Source organism: Lepisosteus oculatus, chromosome 17 (assembly GCF_040954835.1).
Source record: "Lepisosteus oculatus isolate fLepOcu1 chromosome 17, fLepOcu1.hap2, whole genome shotgun sequence".
NCBI lineage: Eukaryota > Metazoa > Chordata > Actinopteri > Semionotiformes > Lepisosteidae > Lepisosteus > Lepisosteus oculatus.
In genome coordinates, this window is record NC_090712.1 from 10,768,592 (window position 1) to 10,791,400 (window position 22,809).

Here is a 22,809-nt window from a genome sequence, read left to right on the forward strand (position 1 = left end):
ACGTACCAATCCACCCTGCAGATGATGTCACTCTTTTACACATTTCGACTGAATGATAATAAAACAAAATATCTTGATGAGTAACCCGTGGAACTTTGAACATTAATCCGCGGTAGGCTATAGTAAAAGCATCAAATTGTACAGTAAGTATATCATAAATGGCATTTTTAAAAGATGCGGTTTCATGTATCATTTAGTATGCTATGTTACAGTCATTTAGGGTGTTTACGCGGTGTATGTACAAAATGATCGGTGAATGCAGTATTTAAAAAAATGTTCAGCTTCTTTCCTCAATGAACCAGCAACAGCAAAGCAATATATATTTTAAAAGAGCAGCTGAGTAGGACTACAACTCACATTTTTCATCCACCTATTGTCTTGTCTTGACTTGTTATTCGTAATAAGGTCAAACCGATCCATATTGACGGACTTTTTAAAACAATTAGTAATTGATTGCTTGTTTAACTAATATGAAAATATATGTGTAAGTCAGATATGCAGTTTGTAAATTTGTGCACAGGAGAAACATGTCGTGGTGCAAAATAAGAAGAAACTCTCACACCTGCGTAAAAGCCAGAAATGCTCCTGATTTCCTCAAAACAACATGCACTTTATTATGTCTATGTTTTGTCTATACCTGAAGAGAACTTTGTGACAAAGTTTTTTTTTTTCCTTTTTCCACTATTCAACCATTTATTATCAGACAGAATCTTATTCCTGGTAAGGGTTCTAACAATCTGTATCTTATAGTGTAGCTTTTCTGCTTATATTCTTACTGCATTTAAAACAGAGAACAAGAGACACTTTTTCATGCAAAGGATTATGGGAGTATGAAACAAGCTAATCAGCAATGCTGTTGAAACTGATTTTGTTTTATCTCAAGAAACAGCTGTATAAGCTACTCGGATCAATTAACTACTAACTACCAAACAAGTTAGACTGTCCAAATACCCTCCTCACCTTTTTAACTCTTTTCTCTTTGATGTATTGAGACATAAGCAAAATGTGCATGGCAATACTCGCCCCTGAAAAACTTGAGCAGTGATGGCATGTTCACCCTCTGACATATTTTGCAATACTAGTTTGCATTTCTGAGACAAGAATTTGCTTTGGGACATTTTATATGGGTCTGTCACCACCATTATCTGACTGAACTAGCTGGGTTGCTGTCTAGAAATATAAAAAAAGGTGGGAATGTGTGATAAATGGTAGAAGATCACAATCTGAGGTAAATAAAATTATGTAACAAACTCTGGACTTTGGCAGCCCTTTGAACTATAGGCTAGGAAAAACAGTCTAAATATGTATGTCTTAAGCCTTTAAAGGCCAAGACCATAGGGGCACCCATGATGTGTTATGGGTAAATTCCATAATTTAAGTACTGTGTAGCTAAAGACTCTGCTGCCATTTTAGAGATTACCAAACAACAACATGGAGATACTCAAATATAATGTGCATTTCAGGACTCAAATCTCCTTTCAGGACTCTCCATGTGTCTCAGTGGTGATAGATACAGTATACAGCATGTCCCTGCATAAAGACATAGTCCAAGAGTTGTTTTTCAGCCCTGAAAGGTGTGGACATGTGCAAGAACTTGAGCTTGGAATGAGTTAATGTCTCCATGGGTATAAAATTCATCAGCAGTACTCAGTTTTTTATAATCCGAAAAAGGTGATTTCAGAATATGATCTGTTTACTAGTAATACAAAAACAGCATTTGTAAGTAATACATTTCAGCCAGACACACTACATTTATAAGAATCAGATGCTCCTGTGGCAGAAATGCTGTTGTAGAGGCGATGCCACTCACGTCACAATACCAGACATGCCAAAACACAGAAGAGAAAACCTGGATCAGTACACACTTGACCCAACAACATTACTCATCCTCTAGCCCTCCATCTCCTGTGTTTGCAATGACATGTTCTACAGCTGAATGATTCCATCTGTTGCTCCAATACCTCCTGCAGCAAATCACCCATCTGGTGGACCTTATAGCTCTGTTCCTGCAGTAAGAACTAGCCTGACTCAAAGTAAGTCAAATGACCCAAAATCTGACTCTCCCCCAGGCAAGGGCAACTGCCCAATTTCCTGTGCCTAAAGAACTGCCAGATTCACTGTTGTGTGCTGTGACTGTTATCAGTGAGGCCTGTGAGAGCATCTTATGCAGCCATACAGACACTGACAAAGTTTGTCTGTCTCATGTGACCAGGAGAAGGCTTCACACTTTGCAGTACATTTTTTCATCGTAATGCATAGTAGCCAACACTTTGAGATTGTATTCTAGTCTGAGAGTCTGCTACCGCACTGAGCATTTTTTTTAATGTATGATGATAATGCATTTATTATTAATTCATATAATACGTTCATCATTAAACTGTTTCTTACACTCCCTCCAACTCAAACCGAAACTGAAACTACAATAAAGCAGGCCAGTGAACACAAGAGGGCACTCGCCCAAAACTATGCAGAATTTGGAAAACTCAAGATATATATTAAATGATACCACGCATACGGCCTCCATTGCTTGCGAGAGCCGGCTGACCAGAGCGGTGACGTCACCGCCCTTCCCTGTGGATAGCAGGGCTGAGGGGAGATTTCCCTTCGGTTCAAGAGGCTGGGTCCCTGTTGAGTGACGCTGGAGGCCCGGGTTCGAGCCCCCGACGGTGGGGGGTCGGCCTGATGCGGTGGCGACGAGGGCGCCCACGTGAGCCCCGGAGCGCTACAATACGAGTGTATTCCAATATTAATCTTTGGTACAATAGATGGGGTCACTGGTGTATTTTCGCCGTGTGTTTAGAAAAGTGGTGCTAATTGTATTTTATATTTCAGTTGTTTACTAGTTTACCAGCTTGAAGACAAAAGCGAATATTCAGTGTCTTCTTTTTAAGGGAACTTCTTATCATAATCATTAATGAATCATTAGTTAATGATTTTTTAGTCCTAGGATACGATATTTTTGCATTTATTTGCTTAAACACAATTATGAAAAAGAAAATAAGAAACTCAGTCTTCCAAAATGAATATGACGTTATATAAAAAATAAAACTCAGCTTTATCTTTAAACTCTTTTTTTTAACAAACGTGGCAGCAACACAACAGAATAATGCCTTCTTGTCGCGACAATGCCTTTACAATGTGACCCGCCCAAGCAGGGATTTTAAAATCGGTCAATTACGCAGTTGCTAAGTGCTTACACAGGTGATGGGTGTGTCAGAAATTTGGCATAAAAGCGACAAGCCACCAGAGCGGTAGGGCCAGTGTTTTGTTTGACAAACAAAAGTACCAGCACTAAATCACAGGAGAAGGTAAGTATTTTCACCTCCTATTTCAAGTGGTTTGTTACCTAAAGAACAGAATGCTACGCACACGAGGGATCTTTCTGAGGAGTACACTGCATTAGATTTTGCTTATTATTTGATTGTTGGTGCATTTCCTGATCCTTATCGCGCTTTGGCTTCGAAACAAATGCTTACAGACCTGTATAGAACGAGACCAATTATTGCTATATGTGGAGATTTGTGAAACGCTTTTATTATAAAGGTTAATATGGTAAAGCAGATAAATTGTAGATATTCTTTATGAATATCATTTAAACTTTTAGGCTTCGTTTATATACATAGTGTGTATGTTTCTTGTACTTGTATTATACAGTTCAACTTCCTTTATTGCGTGATATGGAAAAGACCCTTGCAAAAATCGTTAGAAACTGTTTCCTGACTTTTTAAAACTTCCTGATTTTTATTTTGTTATGCTATAGCATACTAAATATCTTTTCAGTGATGGATTGACTGCCACCATTAAAATAAATTTAACCTTTTATATTTAGATAAAGACTTGTATTAAAGTGATGGAGACTAGACTTTGAGTTATGTCAACATTTCTAACACTCAACATCCCCAGCTCATGAAATGTTCTTTGGTTAGAATGACTCTGTACACTTTGTGATGTTAGTCTTCATTTTTTCTTTTCAGTTTATTACTTCAGACTAATCAAGAAGCATGGGATTGGTGTGGTACAGTTTCTGTGGGCTTGTGTGCTTTGCATTCCTTAAGGCCTCCACACAGATGGTGGGGGATATTCGAGAGGCTTCTGTTGACGACCCAGGAGTACTTAAAAGTGCTCAGTTTGCGGTTGATGAGTATAACAAAGCAAGCAACGACATGTACCTCAGTAAACTAATTGAGATAACTTATGCAAAACAGCAGGTAACCAGCATTTCTTCTTCATCATTTCATTTGTTGTTGTTGTTGTTACTGCTTTCATGACATTTCTTTACATTTCAATAGGTTGTTAATGGGATTAAATACTACCTTGGTGTTGAACTGGGACACACAGAGTGTGAGAAAAGGAACTTCTCTGATGCGTGTTCTTGCAGTTTGCCTCCCAGTCAAGATCAGGTGAGAATGGGTTGTCCTCCTTTTGTATCGTTTAGGCACATTAAAAAGTATTGATATTTGGAATGCATACCTGTTGAAATTGTTTTTGCAAAATAACTGAGTTTCTTTTTTTCCCCTGCTCCCTTTTAGACAATATTTTGCCGTTTTGAAGTTCTAGTAGTTGCCTGGAGAAATGAAACAACCCTGTTGAGTATGAGCTGTTAGCCTGAAAGCTATTGAAAATTTGCACACAAGTGTAAATGAGCTATGTTCAGAAGTGGAAGAAACTTGAAAAGCACCTGTTTGAAAACTATTAATCTATTTCCTTTTACCTCTTTGGCAATGTTAATGGTGTTCCCTAATGTTCAAGCGATCTGCATGTGAACCAAATTGATTTACTTTTACTTTTCTGCAGTTTTAGAGTTGCAAAGAAACTTTGTAATGTATTATGGAATTTCACTGGACAACTTCATTTTCACATTCTGTTGGCTTATGTTTACTGCATATCTCTTTCAGGCATCTTTGAGAAACCAGTTTCATGGCATGTTATTCAGACAAAGTCCTGTAGTACACTTTGCAGTGAGAACTATGTTTAACTCTGTTATTCCTTTCGAGGAGGAAACACAGCTTTTAAAAATGTCAACTGATACAATAAATTCTGCTTCAAAAATTGTAAGACTGGTTAATTGAAGACCATTGCCTTATGCCCTTGTTAAATGAAGCCACTGGTGTTTAACTTGCTGATTTAATTAAACATGGAACTTTTTCTCTTAATTTCTTAACTGCCCATAAGTGAAAGAATTTACTGGCACCTGAAAGTGACTTGGTAGACTGTCATTATTGGGGGAATTACTGATTTATACAAGTTTAAAAAAACTCCTCAATTTTTTGAGGTTCCATTGGCAGAAATTGTAGCCATGCATCTCTCTACATTATTATTGCATATCTGGATACTGCAATTTTTGTTAATCTTTTTCAAATTCCAGACATTAAATCAGGGAAGTGGTGATCTAAATGGTAAAGAATCATCCACTGGGATTTTGATCCTCTTCTTGTAAAGCCTGGATCTGCATATCTTGTTTATTGGTCTATGAGCTATATTGACCATTCTTGTTCATTCTCCAAATCTTGCATAAAGCTCAAATTCTCATCTTGCAAAAAAAAAAAAGTAATTGCTACAGGAGTAGCATGAGGATGTGTGTTATCACTTAATCTGCTCAGTCACAGGAATTGATCAATTTACAGCCATGCACTCATGTTTCATCAATTACTGCCAGTTGAGTTCTCTACTGATTGGACCCTGTGCCTCCCTGTCAATTGGTCTGCTGTACAGAACAGTGCTTTTTTCCACGTGTCTGTACTATATTTGCAGTTGGAAGTTGGACTAAGACACCTCAGTATATCGGTATACCATTGATGGTAAGAAGGCACGGTTGTCTTGATAAGCAGGACATCCTGGTACCTTTCCCTTTTTTTTTTTCTACACCAATGTTGATATACAAGAACTTAAATCATCAGATTACCAGTGCCCAACCTGTTCTCAAGCGTGAGGTGATTTTGTGCTTATGCAATAGTGCAAACCACTCCCAATTGTTTCAGTTAGGAATTATCAATTAAAGGAATTTCTAACAAATACAGAAAAATAACAGTAAGGATGTTGTTCTTCAACTCCACCACTCTAACTTCTAATCTTTTATGATGTCCTTTCCCCCATTGCCCCAAAAAAGTAAGATCTATGCTTGCTCAGGTTAATTTTCTTTAGCATTCCTCATCCAGCCCATCTTCAGCTTTGCACCCTTGGGTCATTTCACTTGACATGGGCTCCTAACATCCTCGTTCTACAGCCAGGTGGTTGGACCTTTATTCACATTTCAGTAAACATTTTTGCTTTTTATGGCTGGGTGTTATTTTTCATGAAATCTAAATGATGCCTAAACTGGTTCATATCTAAGGTGTGAATAAAATATATTCATAATTTCTTTTGATACTTAGCATATATATATTTTTAAAGGTAAAGGCTTTGATGGAGACTATAATTTGCATTAAAAAAACATTAGGTGATTTTATAAATCTCTCTTCAATGTATAAATGGTACAGAAAACATGTTATTTTCATCCAGGTACTTTAATTTAAGGCCTAGTGCTTTTAGGTAGTATTGTATTCCTAGGTGTCATATATGTTTCAGATTGTGTCATGTTAAGGGATTCCATTATACCACACTGTATCACTACAACATGGCTCGAGAGTCCTGGAATCAATTCAGACCTGGGTGTCTTTGTGAAGTCTGCATATTCTCCTCTTCACCTTGTTCAAGCTGCTTGATTCAAGTGGTTGACTTGCCACTTTAAATATTCTAATTTGGAGACTTTTTTCCCAGTTCAAGCTAGACTGACTGTGGGACTATAGTGAAACAAAACCCAATTTCCTTAATAGGACAAATAATTTTTCAATATTTTCAAAGTACATCACCTTATGGGGTAAGGTAAATACAGTACTTCTAAGAGGGTTAAGGGTCTTGCTCAGGGGCACATCAGAGTAGGATTCTACTGCCTGCTGTAGGATATGAACTGGCAACCTTCCAGCCAAAGGTGCAGACCCTTAGCCACAGAGCCACCGCACCGCCCAACTACATAAATAATACTGAAGAAAGCTCCATTCCTTCAGCGTGGAATAAACCTTTACTTGTTCCTTTGCAGCCTACGCATGCAGATGCAGCAACCACTTGTACAGAAATAATGCCGATGATAATGACGTTCACAAGCGCTAGGGGGAGCTAATCAGATTTAGCGTTTCTTTCTCTTGACGTGGCGAATTGTAATTGCCGGTGACATCATGAAGGACGTTAACCAATAACGTTTGAGCTGAGGTGGATTTCCTAGACCGGTAGTAACACGTCATTCCACGGGCGTCCAAGTAGCCGGTGTTCACTTCACATTCCTTTCATTCCCAGAGTTATTCCTTCAGTTTGTGTTTTTTTTAATTGTTCTTTCATTCCGATCTTTAGGTGTGATTGACAGTAGTTTCTGTCGTTTTTTTCACGTTTGTCTTCTTTTGAAGGTAGGTTCGGTTTCTTAGTATTTGTAGGCCGCTGATTATCTCGCTAAGCCTGCACCTATCCTAACATTGATCCCGGTATAGGAAGGTAGGAAGTGGGGTGAGGGTTAATGGAGTAGAGCTTGCGAGGGTTAATAAGCACCGTGTTTTAACCTTGCCCGATGTATAACAACTACAGTTTAGCAGCAAGTTATAACATGAGTAGAGTCTTATTCTCTTTGTACAAATTATATTTGTAGGGGGTTAAATGTAAGATACTACTGTGTGTGGAAAACAAATCACTAGATGTGATGAAGAAGGAGAATCGGAATCGCAGTATCAGTTCTTGAAATTGTAAGAGATTTCCCGTATTTGGAAAACCAGTGTAGCTGTTGGGGCAACAGCTTTATTACCAGTTTTTAAATTAACCAGGTTATTGATAGTTCAACATAAAATATGGGAATCTGTAGTTGGTGCCGACCCCAGTTATGTCTACGCCAACATCCTGTTAGCAGGGAGTGGTGTTTGGAAAGGGGAGTCTTCCCCCCTGTTAAATTAGGTTATCTTGTGGCTGTTATCTGTCTGTATTGGGCAGTTCGGTTGTTGCCTTTTGTTTACTGGTGGCAGCTGTTAACAACCACTATTTTCGTTAAGAAAACGGATATCGTTGTTAATTCAAACTTAAAACTGATGGGATTTGTTTACCTTCAGCTGAGACTTGTGTGTGTATATATCCATTTTTAATAAACATGATCTGACAAGCGTAAATGTGAAAACTGACAGGCAGAAAGAGAACGTAGCTCGTTTACTAGTATCAAGCCAATTAAAACGTGAGAACCGCATCAGAATTTAGCCGAGTAGAACATGTTCTTATTCCGTGGAGTAAAGATTCGGCTCATTGTAAGGAATACTTGGTTACTAAGTGGAATTATAGAACGACCAGTGGTGGCTCTGTGGCTAAGGATCTGCCCCTGTGACTGGAAGGTTGCCGGTTCAAATCCCGTGGCCGGCAGAGGAATCCTACTCCGTTGGGCCCCTGAGCAAGGCCCTTAACCCTAACTGCTCCAGGGGCGCTGTACAATGGCTGACCCTGCGCTCTGACCCCAAGCTTCTCTCCCTGTCTGTGTGTCTGTGTCTCCATGGAGAAAAGCTGGGGTATGTGAAAAGATGAATTCCTAATGCAAGAAATTGTACAGGGCTAATAAAGAAACATTATTACATTATTACGTTCGTGAAATGGTAGACTTTACTGAACCATATGGTTGCTGTTGAGAAATGCCCGAAAAAGCGTATTTGCTGGATTTTGCTTAGCACAGGTGTGCTTTCTAAACTGAAAATCCAGGTGTGTCAGCTCTGACGCACTACCTGTCTAAAAATATCCCATTGAAGACGGTTTTACATCCGGAAACCTGTCTAACAGGTTTATTTTGACATCATAGCTGTTTCTTGATTTGTCCATTACGTGCTAGTTTCTGGACTATTAAAGTCACAAATATGCTTTGTAAGTAGCATTTTCTTTGTGGACCTGTACAGTTAAGGAACGGAACCGTAGTACCAGAAAGCTGTTCAGCAGTTGTGTGGGTTGTCATTATTGGTATGTAAATACTGTCTTCTTTTCGACATTTGATCATAAGACCTAGCTGGGTTTCTTAGTAGTATTTACCGCTTAATAGATATTTTCATATGGAACAGAGCTTTTTAATTTAGATTTTTTTTTTTAATTGTCACGAACTTAAAATTGGCTGGATTCGGAAAGTTATTGAATTGGTTGACTTAACCATTTTGAATTTTTATTTGTGATCTGTGTTTACTCAAAAACAAAACTGTTGTCTAAAATACACAAGTAATAGGTTGCCATTTTGCAACTCTTTATGGCTTTTCTTTTATTTCTATTGCTTTTTTAAAACAAGGCACTTTTTTATTTTTCACACATTAATTTCATGGCCAGTACATTTTCTTGCCCAGGAGTGTCTGCACTATGAAAGTTTTATAGGTAACTTAAGAAGTGCCTACAGTAGCAGTGCAGGCCAGTTGAATAATTAAGAGCTCTAGTGACTCTGAATGTTACCAAAGCAAAATTATTTAGATTAACTTTTCAACCTATTATGGATAGATTCAGAGTGAGATAAAATGACTGGGAAGTGTAAGTCTCTGAGAGAGTTCAGGTGAGATGACTCCCAGAGTTTAATATGGGAATGTGTATCGCACCCCTGGAAAAAGGGAAGTACAAGACAACTGGAATGGTAGATGATAAAGAACAAGCGTTTTTTTTTTGGTTGCATCATTTTCGAGCGGCTCAGGTTTATGATCTTGCTCTTTTTATAGCCTGTCAGATCTCATGGCAACATATCAGGAGTTCATCCAACAAAACGAGGAGCGGGATGGGGTGCGGTTCAGCTGGAACGTGTGGCCCTCGAGCCGTCTGGAGGCCACCAGGATGGTGGTGCCCCTCTCCTGCCTCTTCACCCCTCTGAAGGAGCGTCCCGACCTCCCTCCTGTGCAATACGAGCCCGTGCTCTGCAGCAGACCCAACTGCAAAGCTGTGCTCAACCCCCTCTGGTATGCTGTCTGTTAAAATTTCAGCCATGACATTTCTGTGTAATCATACCCACTATGACGTTTTCTTTATGAACCGTTTCACTGGAGTTTCTTCCAGTACTTTCACAAGGTAGGACTGACGGAGCTTAAACAAGAATCCTCAGCTTTGTCTTTTCTGATTCAGAATTGATTTTCACATTTCTTTTATCTGAGGTCCTTTGGATTACTTTGAACCTCATAAAACTGGATTTTGAAGACCGTTATATGCCTAAAATTATGTAACATTGGGGAATTCAAGATACCCTTTTCACTTAATTGGTGTAAATGTAACTGTTTTTTCACTTTACTGATGGTCTTACTGATGCAGTGAACAATATACTTTATACAATTTTTTAATTTTATGTCAGTGAAAGGATTAATATTAAGGTAGAAGGCACTAAAATGTCCCATGCAAACAAACTAATTCAATATAAGGTAGTGTGAAATATTCTGGATATTTAGGGGGATTAGATGATCTTTATGGACAGAATAATTTGATCTCATCTGTGGCCTTTCTGATGTTGGGTATGAGCAGTCAGTTTAGGACTGGAGTAATGAACTAGCTTAGGAAAGGTTGAGATTTGCATTGGCTGGTTAAGGTTGCTATGGAGGCTGGCCCAGATGGAGTTACGAAATTCTAAACGGGGAAGCACCTGCCCTGGCTTAGGTGTTGTGTATAATAGTTGGCAAGGTAGGGGTGAATTCAGAAAATATGGAGCATACTAGAGATAAAAAAAGCCTCTTATTATGTAGGGTGGTCCATTTGCAGTTCTGCAGGGCTCGTTTTCTAAGTCTCTTTAAAGCAACAACATTTGAATACCTGAGAGACGTTTATAAATTGGTCCAGTTATGACCACAAGGAACAGGTGTTCATTCTGTGCTGAAAAGTAAAGAAAAGAAACACACATTTCATCAGTGACGTCTTCTTTCTCACCTGAGGAAGGCTCCACAGCCAAAACGTCATGTTTCTTTTCTTTACCTCTCGGCAAGGAGTAAACCTTTACCTTTTCCTTTGCAGCCTACCATGCTGACGCAGCTCCCTACTCAAACATCTTCAGTTAGGCCAGTAATGAGCTGGTTTAGATCTTTAAGATCAGTTGGAATAGAAATGTAAAGAAACCAGCCTTCCAGGAAGAGAGGCGTTTGAGCGTCGTACATCTTTTTTTTGTTACACCTGTTCCGCAGTGCAGGGTAAAACTATTCAAGCAATGTGAAGAGGTATGTCACAAATATACAGCTGCTTACCCTTTTTTTTTTTTGCAAAGTGACGGTGACATTTTTTTTCTCCTCTTTGCAGTCAGGTTGACTTCAGGGCCAAACTGTGGGCGTGCAACTTTTGTTTTCAGAGAAATCCAGTGAGTATTTAACTAATCAAATACAAAGGTCTTCTGGTGTGGTAGCGATTTAGCGTGAAATCAGTAAAAACTTACTGTGTTTACACTTGTTTTTCTTCTACAGTTCCCCCCAGCATATGCAGGTATATCAGAGGTCAACCAACCAGCTGAGTTAATGCCACAGTTCTCTACTATTGAATACATTGTACAGGTAAATGTATGCACCATTTATTACTTGTAGAAACTTGACAGGTCTTAGGAGTTCTGTTATGGTTGTGATTAAAATAAGTATAACGGTTAGATGACTTGTATTTTCCAAGTAAAGTAACCAACTTTCAAATAAATGTGTGAAATCATGGTCTTAATGCTATACATGAGCAAAGTGGCTTACATTTTTATTAAAAATATTACGCAGACAATCTGTGCTTGTTAGTTTTTATATTTTTGTAGTTCTGCAGACAATGGTGTGTACTGAGACTAATGATTGTTTGATCTTACAGCGTGGTCCACAGACTCCTTTGATCTTTCTATATGTTGTGGACACCTGCTTGGAAGAGGAAGACCTTCAGGCCTTGAAGGAGTCTTTACAGATGTCGCTGAGTCTCCTGCCTCCTGATGCCTTAGTAGGCCTGATTACCTTTGGCAGAATGGTGCAGGTGCATGAGCTTAGCTGTGAGGGCATCTCCAAGAGCTATGTTTTCAGAGGAACTAAGGACCTGTCTGCTAAACAAATCCAGGTCAGTAGTTAGACATTGTAGGTAAAATGTCACATGCATAGGTATATGCCAAAAAATGTTTTGCACTTTCAAAGGGTGTTAAAGAAATACATGTATTTTGCAGGAAATGTTGGGCCTTATGAAGCCTGTAGCACCAGTGCAACAGGGAAGGCCTGTTCAGCCTCAGGATGTGTCTGTCTCCAGCAGGTATTGTGAAAGCTTACCCTTTTTTTTACCCTACAAATGTTATTGTAGTCCAAGAACCATCTCAGTGAATTTGCATAAGTTGAATATTTGGCAAATTATGTATATTTGAATTATGTTAAAACCTTGACAGTTTTTTAGTCTTCATTTCATTCAGTGTGAAGTAAAAAGCCTTTTGTTAAAGGTGGCATCTAGAATATTGTTTTCTTATAACACTGTCAGAAATCTGCTAAATATTCCATTATTTCTACAGTTTTAAGATCTTTCTTTAAAAATGTATTGATGTGCATCTTAAATGTTGCTCTAGGTTTTTGCAGCCTGTGCATAAGATTGATATGAATCTCACTGACCTGCTTGGGGAGCTGCAGAGGGACCCCTGGCCTGTACCACAGGGAAAACGACCCCTCCGATCTACTGGAATTGCTTTGTCCATAGCTGTGGGCCTGTTGGAGGTAGGCTTTTTACTTTATTTATGTGCTCCTAGTTTACTCTCAGGTGTATGGTGTCATTCCAACCACTTATTTAGGTTAAATCTTAAAGCATTGAAAGTTACAAAAGGAGATAATTAAGATTTGACATTGTTGTCTGTGAATTCCAAGTAGTTCATGGATGCTTTAATCTGTGTTGTGACGCACTTAACTATTTTCTTGTGTTAAATGAAAATCATCATTGCATTCATCTGAAATGAAATGTCTTAAATGTCTGCTGAATCTTTACTAAGAGCTCTTCACTGTTTCAGGGTACATTTCCAAACACTGGGGCACGTATAATGCTCTTCACTGGTGGCCCTCCAACTCAAGGTCCAGGAATGGTTGTTGGAGATGAGCTGAAGACCCCAATTCGCTCCTGGCACGACATAGAGAAGGACAATGCACGCTACCTGAAAAAGGCCACAAAGGTATGACTCTAAATTGAAAAGGGGGAAACTGTCCAACCACAAGTGCTTAATAGTTTTATGAAGGTTTGATTTTGCAGCACTCTGTGATCACATTCTTAATAGGTGAGTGCAGGTGGCTGGTGAATTTGAATGTCATTTTATATTTAAGGATGTGGATGTATTAACATGAAACTGAAAATGTATCTGTTACCGGGCTGGTTATTGTTAATTATTTTGTGTTTTATTTTTATTTTTCTCTGCAGTATTATGAAGCTTTGGCCAACCGTGCTGCAGTGAATGGTCACTGTATCGATATCTATGCCTGTGCTTTGGACCAGACAGGTCTTCTGGAGATGAAGTGCTGTTCAAACCTTACAGGGTACTGTGTTGCTTCCTGTTATGCATTTATACATAGTTTGTATACAAATTGTAAGAAATTGCAAAGGAACAAACTAATTTAACGTTACCAAAACATTGTGTATTTACACAGTCATGTTAAAAACTAGTGTAGCCTTTGTATTTTGCATTTTAATCTTTTGTCAGTTGTCAAAGACCTGCTCTAGTTCATGTACCCATAAAAGAAATATTAATTCTGTAGTTCTTTATCTACGTTTTCCTGTAGAGTGAGGTTAACTAAATGTAAAAAGGTTAAAATCGTTAAGATCATGTGCAAAATTAAAGTAGCTGTTTTTTTCCTTGTTTTAGGGGATACATTGTGATGGGGGACTCTTTCAACACTTCTCTTTTCAAGCAGACCTTCCAAAGAGTCTTCAGTAAAGATTACAATGGTGAATTCCGGATGGCTTTTGGGGGCACTTTGGAAGTTAAGGTAACTTATTTTCAGTTGCTCTACAGACTCTCGGTTTACATTTTATTTTTAATAAAATTCTAACTAATTAAAAAGCAGGAAGGTGTATGCACAGTCGTGAAGGTTCATTTATATTTTTTTAAAACTTTTTCAGACGACAAGGGAAGTCAAAGTTTCTGGAGCAATTGGCCCCTGCATTTCCCTTAATGTAAAAGGACCATGTGTGTCAGAAAATGTAAGTCTTTTGTATTTTGTATCTGTTTTAAGAAACATGGATTTGCTGCCCTCAACTGCACTCTTCCATTTTCTTCAATGTTAAAGCTCAAGTCCTAAAATGCTCTCTTGTTCACTTTTGTCAGGAAATGGGAGTGGCCGGTACAAGCCAGTGGAAGGTGTGCAGTCTTAACCCATCCACAACACTTGCAATGTATTTTGAAGTTGTTAATCAGGTATTGATTCTGATTTCCATGTATAATGTTATAATGCTTTTAATGCTGAGGTTTAATGTTCCTGTGTCACAGGAAAGGAAAATGTGCTTATAGAATACAAAGAGCACAAAGAAATGAAGACCTCTCAGATGTATGTGAGATTGGGTTGCAGTTGTCTGACTAATGGTTTTGTGTGTCACTTTATAGCATAATGCACCAATACCTCAAGGAGGAAGAGGAGCTATTCAGTTTGTCACACAGTACCAGCATTCCAGCACACAACGACGAATCAGAGTTACTACAGTTGCTAGAAAGTAAGTTTATGTGAAATGGTAAACATTTAACGTTTTAAAGACTTGTTGAAAGCTTACAAAGAAAACTATTTAACACAGACCTCTAAAGGTTTGTTATAATTAAAGTTATCAAGTTTGTCCCATATAATTTAAGGGATGGTTGCATAAATTGCAGTTTTTAATTGCCTTTTGCAAAGCCATTGGGATGTGACATTGAGATGTGATTAAAATGCATTTTAATCTTTGGGGAAAGGTTAATGGTTTGAAATGACAGGCAATAAACCTTATAAGCCTCCCAGTGAAGCTGAAAATTACTGTTCATTTCCTGAGCTATGTTTAGCCTTCACTAGGCCTGAGACAATGTTCAAAGTTCATTCTATGTTTAAATGGCTCTTTATTGATCTGAAAATTTTAGTGCTTCTACTTTTTAACTCAAGGAGCATTTGTAATCAAAATGCTTTAAAACCTCTGTTAATTTAGTGTGAAAAACCTTACATCTGCCAAAAGTGTCCTTACCAATCTAAATACTCATATATCCTAATTTGGCTGGTTTCCTTTATCTAGCTGGGCAGATGCACAATCCCAGCTTCAGCACATAGAGGCATCATTTGACCAGGAGGCATCAGCTGTGTTGATGGCACGACTAGGTGTATTCAGAGCTGAATCTGAAGAGGGACCTGATGTCCTCAGATGGCTTGACAGGCAGTTAATAAGGCTAGTAAGTATTAGTCTGTTTACATTTCAATCTAAATTGAACCATTTCTGGTTGTCTATTATAAAATTTGTACTCAAACATGAGCAAATAGACAGTGAAATTTACTTTCACATTTTATTCACAAATCTATATTGCCTTTTCTTGCAGTGTCAGAAGTTTGGACAGTTCAATAAAGATGACCCTAATTCTTTCCGGTTGTCGGAGTCATTTTCCCTCTACCCACAGGTAAGGATATGACTGTTGAATATTAAAGCTATATTTTGAGGTTATTTTATAATGGCACATTTTAATTTTGACATTGTGTGAACCATACCTTATAAAATGTCTGTATTTTACAGTTCCAGTAGTATTGCAATTGGCATTAAGAGGTTTTCTATGTACCTTTGTAGAATTCCATGTAGAAATGATCAAACTAACCGTTAGTTTCCATTTTGTTTCTAGTTCATGTTCCATTTGCGGAGATCACCATTCCTTCAGGTGTTTAATAACAGCCCAGATGAATCATCTTACTACCGCCACCATTTTGTAAGACAGGACCTGACGCAGTCACTGATCATGATCCAGCCTATTTTGTATTCCTACTCCTTTTATGGACCTCCTGAGGTGAGTTTTTGGATCTGTAATTATTTCTGGTATGTGGAGTATGTATTTGTTTCTTGTCTCAAATGACAGGTTTGTTAAAATGTGTGGATTTGTTAGAATATCACTCACTGAAGACAAACAGCCATGTAAATTGGAATGAATGAGAATATCTCTCATGTGTTGTTGCAAATTTGTCTTTCAGCCAGTGCTTCTGGATAGCAGCAGCATTCTACCAGATAGAATTCTACTAATGGACACATTCTTCCAGCTTGTGATCTACCATGGAGAGGTAATGCATTTTGAATGTAATGGTTTTACACATATTGAATGGGGGTGGTAGCTTAATACGTGTGCGTATTTGATAGTCTGAACTAAAGAAACCTCAAATGTTTTCTCAACAAGAATTCTAAGTTTTTGGGTCTTATTCACGTTGACAGACTATCGCACAGTGGCGCAAAGCTGGGTACCAAGAGATGCCAGAATATGAAAACTTTAAGCAGCTGCTTCAGGCTCCTTTAGATGATGCCCAAGAAATCCTGCAAACCCGGTTCCCAATGCCTCGTTACGTTGACACAGAGCATGGTGGCAGCCAGGTATGCATTTTTCCCTACTGAATGTGAGGCATGACATCGGAGATTCAACTAAAACTCCAAAATGATTGCACACTCCTGAGTAGATGTGCATGTTTATCATTACGATTTCGGTTTGTTTCTTAATATTATAATAGAAATTTTATTTTTTAAATAATTTTCATTAGTTTAATTATATGTATACCTAATCATGCTTTTTTGGCTCTGTATGTAGGCTCGATTTCTCCTGTCAAAAGTGAACCCATCACAGACTCATAACAACCTTTATGCGTGGGGACAGGTGAGTAGTTCATAGTTCATTTCAAAACAGTGAATGGTCACATTCCTCAGAAATGCACAGGAGAAAAGGGGGGAGATGCTAAAATATAAATGAGTTTTGGAAATGTAGTATTGTTTTGTTTAATTGATCTACATTGTTTGATTTAAGAGAAAATATTTCAGTAAATGGAAACCTTATGTATTTTGTGACGAGTGTTAATTATATCTACAGTGGAACCAAATTCATATTCTGTTTTTTGTGTTTTGTAGGAATCCGGAGCGCCCATCCTAACGGATGATGTCAGTTTACAGGTGTTCATGGATCATTTGAAGAAACTGGCTGTTTCTAGTGCCTCGTGATTGCCATAATATGATCTGCTGAAGGGCTTTTTTGTGGGACCTACTGATATTTCAAATTAAGAAACTGAAATGGTTTTATTTTTGTAACAAATAACTTATGGCATGAAAAAAACGACAGTTCTAGAAATGTGAAAAGGGTCAACCATCTTTTTGCATTCTTCACACCTTTTTATAATTCCTTTCTTTTTCACCTTAAGGAAATTAGTGAAGATTAATTGGTTTAGATATAGTAAGCTTAACTGTACTATACTAATTGTTACAGAAACCTTTCTGTATATTTCTGCAAATTAAGGTATTATATAAAATGCTTTTAAGAATAGCAAGTTCTTAAAAAGTGTCCTCTTGAGACCATCGTTGTGAAACCATTGTCATTATAGAACGTTTTCCCTCTGGTTTTGAAAAGTAGATGACTTGCTCATTGCTCGATGACAAGAGACATGCAACATAATGTAAGGTTTAGGAAAGTAAGTGTTAATTTCTGCTTTGCACAATGTGATGATCTTGCAGTAATTGTATTCTACTTGTGGGTTTGTGAATATTTCAATTGTCTATATTGTAAAAAAACATCTTTCTCTGGACTTGTTTGAGTTCTTTGCTTCCATATTAGAACAGATAAAATGCAAATAAAAACGGAAAGGAGTGTCATTGCATTGTTTGGGCAAAAAGCTTCATTTATAGTAAACAAATAATGATGCATTAGAATCTACTAATGGCATTTTCCATGCACAATAAAACAGAAGAAGTTTGTCAAGTCATTGTTTTCTCTTTATATAAGACTGGTATGTTGCACAGTTTTCCCGTCAAAGACTGAGATGACACGTTCTTCCGCATTGGTTTCGCTGGCTCGGTTTTTTTTTTTAAATATGCACAATCGACATTTTTTGAGCAGTGTTTTGCTAATCTTCCTTCATAATCTTGGAATGAAAGTTCCTGGATCATGGTCTGCGAACAGATTGCTGAGCTATCGTTTCCAAAAGAAAGGGAAGTATGGTCAGCAACAAACGGTTATCTTTTCATGCTGCACAAAACGGAATATAAACGTGACCTAGTAATAATACGGCAGTTTTATTTTCTTATAGAACGTTGCATTTTATATTTTATAAGCATTTTATAGGCCGTTAATACTTACATTTGTGGATCTTTCATCAGATTTAGCATAATTGCTCTTTTTGTAGAATTTGCTTGAGTTTGCTTAATTTCTCCACGTATATCCTTCTGGAAAACAGAATTTGAAAATATGAATTGAAATTAGTTTGCATTAACTGACATACTGCCTTACAACCAACACCAAGGTTAAAGGAACAACTTTTAGAATCGGTTTATCGTGTTAAACTAGAACATTATAGAGTGAAACATGAACATGACGATTTATGCGTGTTGTGTAAGGCTAGAAATTAAATTTGCACTTTTTTTTACTTTTTTGGAAAGACATTCAAAAATTTATAGTTAAGCATTTAAAATCACGTTAGATCTAAGGAGTTTAATACGTTATACTTTACAATGCGTAATGTGGAAAAAGAACACTTAACCAGTCAGTAATGATGGGTAGATATATTCACGAAACAAACGATGTATGTAAAATGTTAATTTATGGTGTTGTGATTTTTAATTCCGTCTGGCGCCGTATTGTTTTGGTTCACTTTTATGATTTTTTTCATCACCTGTACTTTTGGATAGCTTGTCTCCTTTAGTTGTATTATTTGATATACAACACGACAACTATGTCGTCAAAATTTTATTATGTTTCATAAAAGTGGAAAAAAACTTAAACTAAAACATATGCACTTGGACAGCTAAACTGAAGAATTCAAACCAGGTTTCTCACAGATGTAAGTAAAAAAGTTTTTACATTTTTTATTACACGTATAAAGAATTTATCAATACAACCAGAAGATCAGAACCGGGTACAAGAGAAACAAAACAATTAACTGCCAGAGGTAATGAAGTAAAGTATGTGATCAAATTTTATTTTTTACATATATCAAATGTTTTCCTTGCTTTAGCATTTTTCAGTTTTTATAGCATTTAAAGTGTTTCAACTCCACCTCACAAGTGCTAAAAAGGGGAGTATTATTAGACGATTTTTATTTATGATGTGAAATTTACCCAGAATTACTAATTGACTATAAATGCTAATTTTCCAAATTTTCTATTAAACAGTACAATAAAATATCAAAATCCTTAAATCTAAAAAGCACCTTTAACTGCATGCTAAAAAAACTCTGCACGTCCGTCCAAAACAGCTTCACAAACCTACACCTAACAAATGCACCAAAAATTTCATTTCAACTCGACAAATAAATCGTTCTGCTAGATTTACGTAAATTTGCGTGACGTGAACGCAACCTGTGTGACGTCACCACAAAGGACCATAAAGACGTGTCCAATGAGATAGGATTTTCTTGTCAATATGGCGGCGTCCTTGAAGCAAGCTTTTTTAAATATATTTTTTTTTTATTTAAACACCAGGCAAGCTTGCATTTAAGATAGCGACATTAAGCGACGCGAATGATCCGGTAGTATGTGTAAATAACCGAAATTCAATCAAAATTAAAGTCCTTCAACTACCAAAGTAGCGTGAAGCTAAGCCTTCTGCCCTTGTACTACATATGCAAAGGGTGGCCATTGAGCAATCTGAGCACACTGTCAAAACTAAAATGAATCTCAAAGATATTGCCAAGTGGAATACCCGAATGTCATTTTTGTATGCGTTAGGCACTTGGACCATGTTCGGAACGCTCGGCTATTACCAGCTGCGGGCTAAGTGGGACAAGAAGGACGAACAGGAAAGCGCCAGTGGTACGTCTTGTGTTTCGCGATTTCAGAAATTGCTGAATTCGTTAAGTTATGATGTGGCGTAGTGTAAAATTAATAGATTTTATCCGTTTGTCATCCGGTGGCGACGAAACTGATAAAAGCGGTGAACTGCTGGTCTCCAGTAACTGGAGAAAAGCGCTGGTCAGACGAAGTGCGCAATTGAAGCGGGCTGCTGAAGCTCTGTTTTAAATATTAAATATTATTATTTAATTATTATAAATATTAAAGTTATGCTGGACCTCACGCAGCACGTCGTTTATGTGCATAATATACGATTTTCTATACCATCAATAAGTATGCTATAAACATTCATGAGCGGACAAATATGCAACTTTTTCTTTATTCTAATGTTAGTTGTGATGTGCCTTCAAAATGTGAGTATAACTGTACCACTTAGCACTGTATCTATCAAAGAACTATGCTGGAGTCGCAGGAACTGATGGGTGTGCAAAACTCCTAAAAGGCCTATTAGTAGCGTGATGCTTGGCAACACCTTTCAAAAATAAAAGTCCCCTTATACCTGCCTCAAAAAAAAATCCTGAACAAGGTAAGTCACATTTATAGCACAACAACAGTTTGTACATCCTCAAAACTAGGTGGAATGTGATAAAGAGACCCACAGATAATAGGAAATTGTCGTTCTTCTTCATTCATTTTTTGCCATCTTGTGATCTTTTTGGTATTTTTATATCACTTCCTCTGTGCAAATTTACACAGTGCTGTGCACGGCTAAACGGGGAAAAAGTCTAATTCCGGACAAAAATACCTCAGATCTATTCTACAGACCCACAGATAATAGGTCATAACCATTGTTTTGTCAGATAAGTGTCTTTGCAAATGTTGCTGGGGTTTGAAGGCAGCTTCACGCTACTTGGCCACACTGCCGTGTCCAGTAAACTGCATACATTCAAACCATTGAAGCTGTATTTGTATTGTAATTGTTGAGCACTGTTATGTGTTGCAATACATGTAAGTATAGAAATTGCTGCACTGAGAACTAGAATGTGTTTATTACCACTGCTTTAATATATAATTTATTTGTTTAGATATTCCTGAAACAAACCAGGATGAGGTGGAAATGAACAAACCACGCTTCACATCTACGATTATTTATAAGGAAAACTTCACACCCTATTCAGTCAGGATTTCCAACTATCTGAAGTCCTTCAGCAATAACATGGGAGATGAGGAAGGAGCACGCGCATCTGGAAAGTGATGATGCATATCTCCCAGTCAAGAGACTATTGTTCTCAAGAGACATGGACATTTAAAGAATTAACTTAAAAATACTCCTCTGTACATTTTGCCAATTTTCTAAAGAAAACTGATATTAAAAGTAAAGATTTGTTGGCTTTTGTATATATTGTGTTAGGTATTCGTCATTTGAAGTAATCTTGCAGAAAACGGATGGTCACTTTAAGCAGATAATTATTTGATCCTAAAAATACTTTAATAAGGAATATATCTTTTGTGGACAGAGAAAATCAACGTATAAATTAATAAAATTGTTTTAAGCCTTCTCACAAACCTGAAAAGGAAGTTGTGTATTTGACAGCAGTTGTATTTGATAAGCAGGAGGATTTGTGTTTTTGTTAATATACTTAGAAAGGTGGCAATTATAGGATTTTAACCATCATTGCACAACATTTGTGTATCGGCTTTAAAAAGCACCTGCATTCTTCCAAGATGACTTATACCTGAAATCTGAGTTCAAAAACAGGAAGGAGGAAGACCTGAACAAACTCCATGGATGGAAAGAAACGTGGTGGGTATTTTACAACCCCTGGCATTTGGTAAAATCCAAAGTTTAGCACGTGGAATTATTGTATCAAAATAAGATGTTCTTTTCTTTGAGGTCTGAGAAAGTAACTGTATAACTATCACTTGATTTAATAAGGAAATAATACAGCAAGAAAATCAAATGATATCTTCTGAGCACTGGCTTAGTAAAGATGAGTAGGAAGAAATACAAGTAAATAACAAAATACAAAATTGTCCACAATGCTATTCTGAACTGAATAGAAACTGAAGTATTCTTTCTTAAATATATTTTATATAACACCATGATAATCTTAACATTATTGCAATTATACTTGTAACCTTATGCCTGGACTGAAAGCACTGATGACCTTGAACATGAACTTTCTTGCCATATGTAAATGGTACATGTACTGGTACAATGGAGTTCTTGCAGAAAGTCTTGATTGTTAAGAAAAGTGTAAAAAACAAAGTGCAAGACAGTGCATCAAGACAATATACAGACAAACAGTAGACCAATGTACAAGTAAACAGTTTGAATGTAAACAATGCAGACATGTAAACAATGACTGCAGATGTGCAATAAATAAAATTACAATGAGGTTGATGGTGTAGTTGTGGTCCAAGGGGCATGGCCAAATGTGTTTGCCTATTGCACTGCTTGTGGGTAGAAGCTATTGACGAATCTAGTGGTAAGTGTCCGTATGCTTTTGTATCTCTTGCCTGAGGGCAGTGGGGAGAAGAGCTCATGCCCGGGGTGGTGACAGTCCTCTGTGATGGCAGAATTCTACCATGGCAGCGGGCCTCATAGAGCTGTTTAATCTCTGTGAGACCACAGCCGATGATCTTCTGAGCTACATTCACCATTCTCTGCAGTGCCTTTCTGTCTTGAGAAGAGGTGTTGCCGTACCACACTGTGATCCCGTTGGTGAGGACGCTCTTGGTGGTGCAGTGGTGGAAGTTCACCAACACAGGTACTGGCATCCCCCATCACTTGAGGCACCTCAGGAAATAGAGGCGCTGCTGAGCCTTCAAGATAATGTTCGTGTTCACAGGCCAGGTTAGGTCATTATTAGAAAT

At 37.6% G+C, this 22,809-nt stretch overlaps 2 protein-coding genes and 2 long non-coding RNA genes across 7 annotated transcripts; 3 read left to right on the top strand and 1 right to left on the bottom strand.

Moving 5' to 3' along the window:
* Positions 1–51: 51 nt before the first annotated feature.
* Positions 52–5,050, top strand: LOC102682936 (cystatin-2-like). 2 transcript variants are annotated; one of them, XM_006638753.3, is made up of 4 exons: positions 52–143; positions 3,975–4,208; positions 4,290–4,400; positions 4,530–5,050. In XM_006638753.3, the coding sequence occupies exons 2-4, from the start codon at positions 4,002–4,004 to the stop codon at positions 4,602–4,604; spliced, it is 393 nt and encodes a 130-aa protein (XP_006638816.3). In that variant the 5' UTR covers positions 52–143; positions 3,975–4,001; the 3' UTR covers positions 4,605–5,050. The 2 variants fall into 2 exon arrangements, with proteins under 2 accessions (XP_006638816.3, XP_015218772.2); XM_015363286.2 differs by lacking the exon at positions 52–143 and adding an exon at positions 3,137–3,308.
* Positions 5,051–7,252: 2,202 nt separating this feature from the next.
* Positions 7,253–17,909, top strand: sec23b (SEC23 homolog B, coat complex II component). 2 transcript variants are annotated; one of them, XM_006638615.3, is made up of 20 exons: positions 7,253–7,436; positions 9,738–9,971; positions 11,287–11,344; positions 11,448–11,534; positions 11,824–12,060; positions 12,164–12,246; positions 12,551–12,695; positions 12,983–13,141; positions 13,384–13,499; positions 13,826–13,949; positions 14,083–14,163; positions 14,288–14,377; positions 14,564–14,670; positions 15,214–15,367; positions 15,512–15,589; positions 15,806–15,967; positions 16,149–16,235; positions 16,384–16,539; positions 16,751–16,816; positions 17,065–17,909. In XM_006638615.3, the coding sequence occupies exons 2-20, from the start codon at positions 9,751–9,753 to the stop codon at positions 17,152–17,154; spliced, it is 2,301 nt and encodes a 766-aa protein (XP_006638678.1). In that variant the 5' UTR covers positions 7,253–7,436; positions 9,738–9,750; the 3' UTR covers positions 17,155–17,909. The 2 variants fall into 2 exon arrangements, with proteins under 2 accessions (XP_006638678.1, XP_015218449.1); XM_015362963.2 differs by lacking the exon at positions 7,253–7,436 and adding an exon at positions 8,673–9,006.
* Positions 17,907–19,436, bottom strand: LOC107079377 (uncharacterized). Its single transcript, XR_001480337.2, has 3 exons — positions 19,353–19,436; positions 18,284–18,369; positions 17,907–18,115 (listed from the first exon to the last, which is right to left on the bottom strand). It is a non-coding gene; the product is annotated as an uncharacterized lncRNA (long non-coding RNA).
* LOC138223883 (uncharacterized) lies at positions 18,109–22,620 on the top strand. 2 transcript variants are annotated; one of them, XR_011182277.1, is made up of 3 exons: positions 19,475–19,953; positions 21,018–21,736; positions 22,606–22,620. It is a non-coding gene; the product is annotated as an uncharacterized lncRNA (long non-coding RNA). The 2 variants fall into 2 exon arrangements; XR_011182276.1 differs by lacking the exon at positions 22,606–22,620 and having other exon boundaries at positions 18,109–19,953; positions 21,018–21,330.
* Positions 22,621–22,809: the final 189 nt, after the last annotated feature.